Source organism: Bactrocera neohumeralis, chromosome 2, assembly GCF_024586455.1.
Source record: "Bactrocera neohumeralis isolate Rockhampton chromosome 2, APGP_CSIRO_Bneo_wtdbg2-racon-allhic-juicebox.fasta_v2, whole genome shotgun sequence".
Classification (NCBI taxonomy): Eukaryota; Metazoa; Arthropoda; class Insecta; order Diptera; family Tephritidae; genus Bactrocera; species Bactrocera neohumeralis.
The window spans coordinates 52,973,038-52,983,917 of NC_065919.1; the positions used below are offsets into that span (position 1 = coordinate 52,973,038).

At 35.6% G+C, this 10,880-nt stretch overlaps 4 protein-coding genes across 8 annotated transcripts; 2 read left to right on the plus strand and 2 right to left on the minus strand.

Annotated features, from left to right (window-relative positions):
• The first annotated feature begins 1,070 nt into the window (after positions 1–1,070).
• On the plus strand, positions 1,071–2,578 carry LOC126754613 (vacuolar-sorting protein SNF8). Its single transcript, XM_050466758.1, has 4 exons — positions 1,071–1,639; positions 2,023–2,152; positions 2,205–2,351; positions 2,408–2,578. Exons 1-4 carry the CDS (start codon positions 1,300–1,302, stop codon positions 2,550–2,552), a joined length of 762 nt encoding a protein of 253 aa, XP_050322715.1. The 5' UTR covers positions 1,071–1,299; the 3' UTR covers positions 2,553–2,578.
• Positions 2,579–2,728: 150 nt separating this feature from the next.
• LOC126754354 (centrosomal protein of 55 kDa) lies at positions 2,729–5,687 on the minus strand. Of its 5 annotated transcripts, none has more exons than XM_050466499.1 (10): positions 5,545–5,687; positions 5,388–5,460; positions 5,075–5,266; positions 4,889–5,002; positions 4,441–4,588; positions 3,978–4,354; positions 3,776–3,916; positions 3,658–3,713; positions 3,543–3,608; positions 2,729–2,889 (listed from the first exon to the last, which is right to left on the minus strand). In XM_050466499.1, the coding sequence occupies exons 1-10, from the start codon at positions 5,586–5,588 to the stop codon at positions 2,799–2,801; spliced, it is 1,302 nt and encodes a 433-aa protein (XP_050322456.1). In that variant the 5' UTR covers positions 5,589–5,687; the 3' UTR covers positions 2,729–2,798. The 5 variants fall into 5 exon arrangements, with proteins under 5 accessions (XP_050322456.1, XP_050322286.1, XP_050322613.1 ...); XM_050466329.1 differs by having other exon boundaries at positions 5,541–5,662; XM_050466656.1 differs by having other exon boundaries at positions 5,075–5,322; positions 5,545–5,562.
• Positions 5,688–5,865: 178 nt separating this feature from the next.
• LOC126754699 (protein chibby homolog 1) lies at positions 5,866–6,248 on the plus strand. Its single transcript, XM_050466811.1, has one exon. The coding sequence runs from the start codon at positions 5,869–5,871 to the stop codon at positions 6,193–6,195; it is 327 nt and encodes a 108-aa protein (XP_050322768.1). The 5' UTR covers positions 5,866–5,868; the 3' UTR covers positions 6,196–6,248.
• Positions 6,249–6,326: 78 nt separating this feature from the next.
• LOC126754247 (fl(2)d-associated complex component) lies at positions 6,327–9,914 on the minus strand. The gene is made up of 3 exons (XM_050466290.1): positions 8,645–9,914; positions 7,139–8,583; positions 6,327–7,073 (listed from the first exon to the last, which is right to left on the minus strand). The coding sequence occupies exons 1-3, from the start codon at positions 9,823–9,825 to the stop codon at positions 6,418–6,420; spliced, it is 3,282 nt and encodes a 1,093-aa protein (XP_050322247.1). The 5' UTR covers positions 9,826–9,914; the 3' UTR covers positions 6,327–6,417.
• Between the last annotated feature and the right edge of the window lie 966 nt (positions 9,915–10,880).

The window sequence follows — 10,880 nt, forward strand, 5'->3', positions numbered from 1 at the left end:
AATGTACTGAACACATAGAGCGCGACAGACTGCAAGCAACATCTGTCAAGTGGTGAACACATAGAGCGCGACAGACTGCAGCAGCACGACAGTGAACTGAAAACGTCGTTGTTCAACTTACTACATGTACATTTTGAGAAGCAACAACAACACAATGGCCGGCATGTACACAAAACAACGCAGTTGTCCATTTTGTATGTACACAATTTCGTTGTGGCCATACTAATTCCTTTCACTTCAATGAAATTTAAATATTTTGCTCAAAATTAAATTTTTTATGCAAAAAATATGTAAATAGTTAAATACTTTTGCTTTAAATTATTAATTGTTATTACAAATGATATAATAGAGCTATAATATAGCTATTTTATGCTTTTATTTGTAAAATAGCGTCAAGTTTGTTAGAGCTGTGAATAATTTTACATTTTACATATTAGTGGCATCACCACTCTACCCCCTCTTTCTATCTTCCATTCTACTGTCAACTCTACTGTCGTCCTACTGTCGTTGGCAAAAATAGGAGGATATTGAAGTTAGCGAGAACGACAACTGTCGGCCTGCAGTCGTGTAGTCGTGCAGCTGTCAAAATAACACTGCCCATAAGAACGTGTGTATTTTTATATTTGACAGATGTAGTTTGCAGTCTGTCGCTCTCTATGTGTTCAGCGCTGAAATATTAATATACACACATTCTTATGAACAAAGTTATGCAGCTGTCTCAATAACTGTGTCCATAAGAACGTGTGCATTTTAATATTTGTCAGATGTCGCTTGCAGTCTGTCGCGCTCTATGTATTCAGAGCATAAGTTGTGTTTAGCAGTTGTACGTTGTGCATATTCGCACCATTATATCAACAATATTAAATATATTACAGCTAAGTGGCAACTTGGTAAAGATCAAACAGCTGTTTTCTGCATTTAGTTATTGTCAGTTCAAACAGTGACTATCTATCGCCCAAACGGGTTTTTTGTTGTGGAAAATATTAATATCGGGTATTATACATAATCTTCTACCACATTCATGGAAATTTAACGGTGAGGCTAACATAAAAATGACCTATACAATACGCTCTAAGTATCGCGTAACCGAACCGCACACAATTGGTGAAAATTTTGTGAAAAGGACTCTAGACTCTTTTTTCTTGTGTGAACGCACAGAATGATACCAAAAGAGAATTTAGCTATAATGAGCGACAAAAGAGTCCCCATGTGAACGCCATCTTACAGGGAAATAAATTAGGTTTATTTGTAAATATTAAGCAATTTTATTTTTATAATTTATAAGTTTAATTATTGGAAATGCGTCGACGAGCTGGACTAGGAGCCATACAACAGCAGCAATTGGCTGCTGAAAAATATAAAGACAAAGGCAGTGATATACAGGAATCACAAATTGAACAAATGTCCAAACAAATGGAAGTTTTTCGTTTAAAACTGGAAGAATTTGCTGTAAAACACAAGACAGACATTCGCAAGAACTCTCAGTTTCGTAAACAATTCCAGGAAATGTGCGCGGCAATAGGTGTGGATCCTCTTGCTACAGGCAAAGGCTTTTGGAGCGTACTTGGAATGGGCGACTTTTATTACGAGTTAAGCGTTCAGGTCGTCGAAGTTTGTTTAGCAGCTAATCATAAAACTGGTAAATATAGTTTAATTAGAATAACACCTATAATTAAGAGAATATACGAATTGACACATTTAGAGTAACTAAAAATCTACCGAAAATATGTTTAAGATAAAATTTGTCGCTATGTGTTCTTCGATAATCTTAATTAAAAGCTTTCACGGTGATTGTTGTTATAATCGTTTTTAATTGCAATTTATATAATTTTGTATACAATTTTTTGTTGTAGAAAAAGTTGAGACAGATTTTGCGTTAATTAGTCTTCAGGATATTCATGTAGTTTTTCTGAAAGAATATTTAAATTTTGTATATTTATAATTTTGAACTGACATAAAATGTTGACTCCAAATTTTACTAATTAGATTGAACATTAATTAACCATATTAATATATTTGCAGGTGGATTAATGGAATTGAATGAACTGCGTAGGCGGCTTATAGCTGCTCGAGGTCAGAGTGCAGTACATCAAGAGATCACAAACGAAGACATATTGATGGCATCAAAAAAATTAAGTATATTTGGGAACGGGTGAGGATTTTAAAATTATTTGTATATACTATACTTATAGAGAATTTGTTAGTTTTGTGGTATATAAAGTGGGCAAGGGGAAATACATGGTGCAATCAATACCAGGTGAACTGAGTATGGATGAAACTAAAATCCTAACGGCTGCTTCCAATACAGAAAAGGGTTACGTAACACTAAAAATGCTAACTGAAGAACTGGGGTAAGATATACATGGTTTTTCTGTAAAATATTTTTAAGTGAAAATTTTCATTGTAGATGGAGCGAATTTCGCGCAAAGCAATCGCTCGATAAAACAGTAAGTGAAGGTTTATGTTGGGTAGACGAGCAGGATGAAGAAAATAGCCATTTAAGTTATTGGTTTCCAAGTTTATTTCCCGGACGATATGCGCAATCTATTTAAATATTTATCTTATTTTATTGTTCATAAATGCATATGTCGTAACCCTTAAATGTAGATATTCACGTATATTTAGCACATTATTATAAAAGTATAAAATATATACATTTATGTTTATTTCACTTATAAATTTGTAATGCTTAAAAGTATTATCATTTAATATAAAAGAATACAGACAATTAAATATAAATTTGTATACGTTTTATTCATAACTTGCAATAAATATTATTTATCCTTTGAATTTAAATGTTATTTAGCCCTGAGTTTAGCATTTTCATTTTGTAGATAATAAATTTGCATTTCAAATTTTTTTGTTATGTCCGAGAGCGTATTTTTGTATCTGCAAAAATAAATATTTATACATTATAACGACAGATCTTTACATATTCTCATTTTCAAGCAATTGAATCAACTTGAAATTAATAACAAGAAAAAACATGAACATTGGATGCACGGAAGCTATAACACACTTCACAAAGAAAAATAAATATAATCCGATGTGAACAATTTATTCAGGTATAGTAGCATTGTCTTTCTAATCCATCCATCCGTTCCCACAACAGTCGGGACTACGAAACCGGGACGAACCCGGACTTTTATTCGCAGCATTTCTTTAAATTACATCAGGGATGTTATCTGCCGCTATAACGACAGCAGTTACAATAATCCATGCAGAATTTCGTGAATACTACTTTGTATATACATACTTATACAGATAAGCATGGTATGATCAAATCGGTACGTCACGCTGATCATTTCTATATATACATTTGTATACATACATATATATGTTATAAGGTCTTCGACTTTTCCTTCTGGGATATACATGGTCACAAACTTCTTAGCAACTTAATATACCCTGTTCAGGTTCAGCTGTGTGTAAACTGGTTTGCGATATTTTACTGAACTCAAATTACTAGTGTAAGCTAAAAAACTATGTCTTGAGAACAACTATATAACTATGTAGGTTTATCATTAATTGTGTATGCTTACTCCTCTTTCAATCTCGTATTCGTTTTAATATAATTCTGAATTACATTTTCCTTTTCTTCGGCACGCCTGCATTAAATAAAGTTATTAACCTTTCAACAATATATTCATAACTTACTTCATTAATATTTTTTGTAGATTTTCTTGTTTGCTTATCTTATTCTCCATTTCAACCTTTAAGAAAATGTTATTTGTTTTTTTTTTTTTTTAATTGTGATAATGTCGATTTTACATACCAACGCTTTAACTGCACTTTCCAACTGTTGTGTTAAATTTTCAACTTCCTTCATACTGTCTTTGTACTTTTGTTGAAATCTGTTACAACGTGTCTCCAGTATTTGGTTTAACTTCTTTTGGTTCTTTATTTCTTCCTTCATCTGATTAACGTTTGTGTTATAAATAATAATTTCTATAGTTTTTTTTTTATTTATAACTTACATGCAACTGAAATTCCAAAAGGCTACGCTCTTTTTCACTAAACTTTCTACGCATTTCATCCATGTCCTGGTCTACTTTTTTTGCTGCTTCGTCCATGACTTGTCCGATCGTAGATGCCAAATTATCGCATTCCTCTTTAACAACTTGCTCTCGCTTCTGTGCATCTTCCTTGTCCACCACCGCTGCTTCAGCTATTGATAACGCTTCTTGTACCTTTTGGAGGGCACATTTTTCACGCTCATAACGTTCTTCGATTACGCTTTTAGCCATTTTTAGAGATAATTGAAGCTCCTTCGTTTGACGTGTTGACTCATTAAGTTTGGCTTTAAGTTTTTCGATTGTAGCCGTTGTAGTTGCACTGTTTGAACTTTCTTTTTCTGATTAAAATTAATGTTACAATAAATTCTTGTCAGTGAAAAATTATTAAATTATGTGTAACTATTCAACAAGCTTGGCATTATACCTTGTTCAAGGTTTTTAATATGTTTATTTAACTGATCCTTTTGCTTGAATAGATTTTCGATGACTTGTGCTTGCTTTGTAATTTGCGTCTTTTGTGTTTGAATGGTATTTTCCAGAACTAACATAGCAGTTTCATACTTTTGCTTTATCTGTAATAGAAACCAAGTCGTATATATTATAGTATAAACATTGTGAGAATAATTTATTTGAGCAGCATCCTGTTAAAGGAAACTATAAACCAAGTATAAAATTGCTGTTACAAAGTTTGACACATCCGTTGCATCTTTAGAAATATATGCGTATGCCATTTATATATTTATATAACAAATATATGTATTGATATTTCTTATGTTTTATGTAAAATCATTAAGTCATATTTAACAATGATAAAACGAAACAGTTTCACTAATTTGAAGCTATGTACATATATTATAAACATGTTACTTTACCTCACAAACGGTTTTCGATTCACATAAATAATTTCTATAATTTTGAATTTCACTTTCGAGAATTTGTATCCTTTTCCGTGAGCTCTTATTTAGAGACCTCAATTCATTGTTTTCCTAAAAAAATAATTACATTTCAGTTTTTAAACAGGACTCTTTAGATTTGATGCGTTTAAAGATTGAACTCACCGCTTCCAGAGAGTCTATTTGCTTTTTAATATTCAGTAATGCATCATTTGTAAACTTTTCCCTCGTGGCATCATCCCTGGATTCTCCGGTAATCTGGACAGTTGTTGTTTTAAGAGCTTCCAGCTTCTTATCTATTGTTTTATTTTCGGCTAATATATCCTCTATTTGATTCCTTAAATGGAGCTGTTCATGCTGCATTTGAGAGTCAGTTACGTCAGACAGGTTTTTACAGTGAGATATACAAGAAACTTAATAACAATAAATGCACAAATGTAGTGGATAATAAAGTATTGAGAAGCTTCGTTTGACGTACCGTAAAAAGTTCCAAGTCAGTCTGGGTTTGACTGATTAGATTTTCACAGGTTTTCTTGATTTCATTTAATTGCCTAAAAAAGTTTTTGTGACACTTATGAAAAAGTGTTTCATTTGAGATTTTGTGCAATTAATAAATTTGAACAATGCTTACTTACACGTAATGGTCCGATGATGCGGTTTTGTTTTCTTTTTCCGGCATATTTGAACAATGTTATATTGCACATTTCTTTTATTTACTCCTGAATTGGTGGCTAGCAATTTACAATTACGCATACTACGCGGTGCGCTCTAATTTCATGCCACCTAATCCTTTGTCAAATATACCAAATCAAATTCAAGCAACCCCCAAATAATGTGTGCGTTTTGTGCTTCCTAAATTTAAGGTTGTTATGACAACATGCCTTGTGATATTACATTTTAATTACATTAGTGTTCTGTAAACATACATATGTGTTATAGTGCAAATTAGCTTTAAAACAATGCCGCTCTTTACGAAGAAATATGAATCAAAGCCAATACCGCCACGCTCGGCACGTTGTAATACCGGTTGTCCTGCTATTAGTGAGGATTTAGATGAATTCAAAAGTATTTCACTTAATTTGGGTAGCAAAGAGTTGCGTTTTGCTGACGGAATATGGATACATTCTACTCGCAAAACAGATACCGATGACGTAACACGTTTGAATCGACGCATAAAAACGCTTGAAGAGGAGAATAATATGTGCAATTTAAAAATGGAAATTTTTTTAGACCTATTAGCTGAACAAACTACGGAGCTGAACATTTTTAAATCTAAAAATATATAAAGAAACAATATAGACATAAAATGTAATAAATATCCTAAGATTCAACAAATGTATATGAGTTCTGGAGAATTATTTCATTATAGTTTTAATTTGATTTACATTTTGTTATTCATACATATGTACTATACCAATTAATTTTCGTAAACAGCTTTATTTTATGCTGAAAAACAGAGTACACACATGTATGTATGTATATATAATTATTGACAAATTTTAGTTTTTTTATTTTACTTCTAATGTACGTTGAAATGCTGCAAGAGCCAGTGATTTTATTTTAGCACTTATGGGTGGCGGCTTGGATAAATCACAATCGCGTGCTGGTAAATTGCATATCTGCCTTCGTAATTTTAAATCTTGTCGAGCGCTCAAAGCTCGACTATGAGTGCCGCATGCATTTGAGATTAACATTTGTCGTTCCAGGCGCTGTTTACGTTCACCAACTTGCAGGCAAGCGAGTGGTTGTAAACTGTCAAAATTGAATGAAACATCGTCATCAATTTCATCTACTGGCTTGTCGTTTACAGGTTCTATTTTAACATCAACATTTTCTTTTGTATCCATGACATGTTCCAAAGTATTGTTCTTACTTTCAATATTCTCTTTTTTAACTGACACTGTATTTTTTTCTAGTGTGACCTTTTGGCTTATTTCTTTCAATTCTTCGTCTAATTTTTGTCTCGATTCAGATAACAGTTTCTTGGCGTAATCTTCACCTGCCATACACAATGATATTCCCATGTCAAGAATAATACGGTGCGGTTGCCACTTTTGCTTTGCTGTTGTTGGTTGTTCATTAGCTCCGGGAACAGCATTTTCTGCTTGAAGTTTTGTCTCAGCAATTAGTGAGGCCCAGTCAACGCCAAGAGCATCTCCTACGCCTGAAAGTAATTTTTTTTTCGAATACAAAAATAAAAAAAAATGTTTAAGAGAACATATTACACACCTTTGTTACGCGAATCTTCCTCCAACTCTCCATCTGAAATTTCCTCGAAATCTAGCATTTCGTCATCTTCATGTTTCTCATCTACAATTCCTGCATCATCGTTACTGCGTGTCAAATCTTCCTGTTCGGAAATACCATCAACTTTCACTGTGGAATCCTCATCTGTTTCAGTTCTAGACTTTTTATCCCCTTTATTAAGGATATCATCATCACTATCACTAATTTCACTTAATTCACCGGCTGTTCTATCATCACCCACTGCAGGATTTCCGAGCATTAAGAAATTATCAACCTTTTTAGTTGTGGCTCCTAAATCCAAGTTTTTGTTACTATCAGCATCGTGTAAAATCTCTCCAGCTTCCGGCTTGTCATCATTGATAAACGGTTCATGTTGCTGACGTATCAAGTTGCTGGCCTGTCCTAGTATACTTGGATTGGTCGTAGCATTTGCAGCGCTTTGTGCAGCAGCTTTGGCAGCTGCTACTGCTGTGCTTGCAGCTGCTACAGCGCTCGCCTGTGCAGCTTTAGCAGCGGCTATAGCAGCATGTTGCTTTTTGATTATGTTTGGATTTGTGTACGTCATTTTACTTTTATTGGGAAACCGAGGATTTCCACCAAGAAAACCTGTTGCAGGGGGTTGCACGGGTAATGTCATTAATGGTGGTGGATGAGTTCGGAGCCCTTGCCCATTACGATCTCCATGCTCTGGGCCTCCTGCCCCACCCCCTCTTCGAAAATTTCTGCCACCACGCTCGCTTCGATGGTGGTGCATGGATGGTGGAATATTACCACCACTATTAACAGATGCAACACGTTGCATCGCATCTTCTTCTTCCCGCCAATCATTTTGCCATCGTCGATCTGCACCCTCTGTACGAGGTGGTGGAATTGGCTTTTCTCTTTGAGGTGGCATGTCATGATGATCATTTGCACCCCATGTATCCCGTTGTCCTGAGCTTATACCAAAATTGGATCCATCACGTACGAGTGGAGGTTCTATTTTATTTATATTAGTTCCTGTACTCTTTTGCACTTCAACAGCATCCCAATCTGGTTCCGATGGAGCCCGCTGTTCGCGTGGTGGTATTTTTGATGGCCCTGTATTAGGTGCCCCACCGATTAAGGTAGTATTTCTTTTGGGTCCACCTATAAAACCTCCGCGCCCAGTTATTGGTGGTGTGTCATTCCATTCTTGTTCCCTACTTATGTCCCAATCGCCTTTCCATTCCTCACGAACACGCTCTCGATTACGAATCAGGCGTTCTCTTTCATCAGGATAAATAAGTTCACTGTCCATATCTCTGAAATCGCGTGGATCTCGGGTATCACGTTGTTCTCGCACATCGCGTATGTCATGTAACTCCCGTTCTCGGATTTCGCGAGTCCAAGGGGCCTCGCGTTCTCGTCCGTGATGTCCATCTTCAATATATGCACGATTATAAGCCCTTTAGAAATTAAGTTTTATCATAAATACATAATATAGTAAAGAACTTATCAGATACAAACCTTTCTCGATTTTCATCTGGATACACATCATGAGGATCTCTCAATCGTGCAGAGTAATGTTCACCGACTGGACTCAAATCACGACGTCGGGTAGGCATATATTCACGGTCACGTCGAATATCTTCACGGTTAATTAAGTTACGTCTATCAGCTTCTATGTATTCACGTTCTCGTTCATAAACATCTAAATCATGTTTTGACATATGTCGTGTTCTTTCAATAGCTTCTAAAGAACGCTCTCGACTATTGTAACCTCGAGATGCTGCTATAGCCAATTCTCTTTCTGCTGGTCGTGGCAATAATCGCTCTCCACGTTCACTACCAATTCCACCATATTTTTTTTCCTCTTCCTCGCGCCTAAGCTTTTCTCTAGCCAAACGTTCTCGTTCTCGTTGTCGCTCTTGACAACGTGCCAATGCTTCAGCTCGTTCTTTATCTCGTGCCGCCTCACGTTCAGCTCGGTCCCGTTCACGATCGCGTCTTTCACGTTCCCTTACCAATTCTTCATGTCGTATTTTATGTTCATGCCGTCGTTCCACAGTTGGAGAAGGCGTACGCTCCCTTGTCCGAGTTTGAATAATGATCTTCTCGCGTGACATCATTGTGTGATGCATACGAGGTGGACTTTTCTGACGTTTGACATCTTGGTGAATGCGTATTTTTGTAATTTTTGTAGGTGATCGAGAACCTGTGCGGTGGTGTTCGCGCTCTCTTTCCCTTTCCCTAGCGATCGCAACGCGATGTTTCTCACGTTCACGTCTTTCCTTACTTGCTGCACGTTGATGTTTACGTTCAGCAAGTTTTTTCAACTTTGCTTGAGTAGTAGGAGAAAGTGACCTATGACCAATGTGGCCACTCAAAGCTGCAGCTGCAGCAGCAGCTCTTTTCTTCAATTTGGCTTCTTTTAATTTACGTTTAAGATGAATGCGCTTCGCTTCAAGTTTTTTCTGACAATGCTCACGTTTCTCTCGCTTCCTTCGTTCCTCGGTAGATGAGCTACTGGAACGCCGAGATGCGCCTCCAGTTGCCTGACGAACCTTTTTCCTACGATGTCGTTCACTATCTGAACTTGAGTACGAGCTTCCGGATGAATCAGAATCAGAGCTACTGGAGCTGTCAGAACTAGATTGTTGTCTAGACTTCTTATAACGCCGAAGCGCTTCTTTAGAACGTTTATCCATTTTTCTAAAAAAATAATTCAATTAATTCGTTTTGTATTTATGCACAACTTAATAAATTTTCACTGCAACGAAATTTGTTGCCAGATTTTAGAGATCTTTTAGTGCTGCCATCGCGTCAGCTTTAATGGTATAAAAACGATGTTGCCATGTGTTACGTTCTTTTCAAAATTTGTTTTAGTATTTATATCGTGATATAGGTAGACAATTATATAAATATATATCAAATGGTTATTTACTATATACCTTTTTTTTTTTTCAACTGAAAAACTGGCTCAAAACTTTCGAAATGTGTAAAAAAAAGTCACTCAAAAGATGAGCTCTTAATATTGATATTAAGAGGTGCCTCTTTCAAATTTTCTGTTTTCATATAAATTACATTGAAAAAAATCATTTTTTTTGTGGTGGTTATTGTGTGGAGGTTATTATATGTGCACGCGATGGCTGCCAGTAGGGATGGTAAACTCGATTCCGATTCTACTCAAAAATCGAGTTTTCTCGTAAAATGATCGTTTTTTCAGAACCGATCTTCAGTAGTCGATTAAGAATCGATTCTTGACATTCGAAAAATCGATTTTAATGGAGAAGTTTTCCTAAAAATTATGTGGTAGCGCTGGATTATTACGAAGCATAGACTGACGGACGGACAGACACACCGGATTTCAACACGCCTCGTCATTCTGATAATTTTTATACTCTTGCAACCAGTTGCTACAGAGTATTATAGTTTTGTTCACCTAACGGTTGTACGTATCACCTAAAACTAAGCGAGATAGATATAGGGTTATTATATACATATATATACTATATATATGTATAAATGATCAGGATGACGAGAAAAGTTAAAATCCGGTTAACTGTCTGTCTGTCCGTTCGTCTAAGCTGCAAGCTGTAACTTGATGAAACTTGGTATGTGGGTTCCTTAGTACAAATAAAATTTCGAGTTCGTAGATGGGCATAATCGGACCACTGCCACGCCCACAAATCGGCATTAACTGAAAACATATAAAGTGCAATAACTAAGCACTAAATTAAGATAGAAAGCTGTAATTTGATAC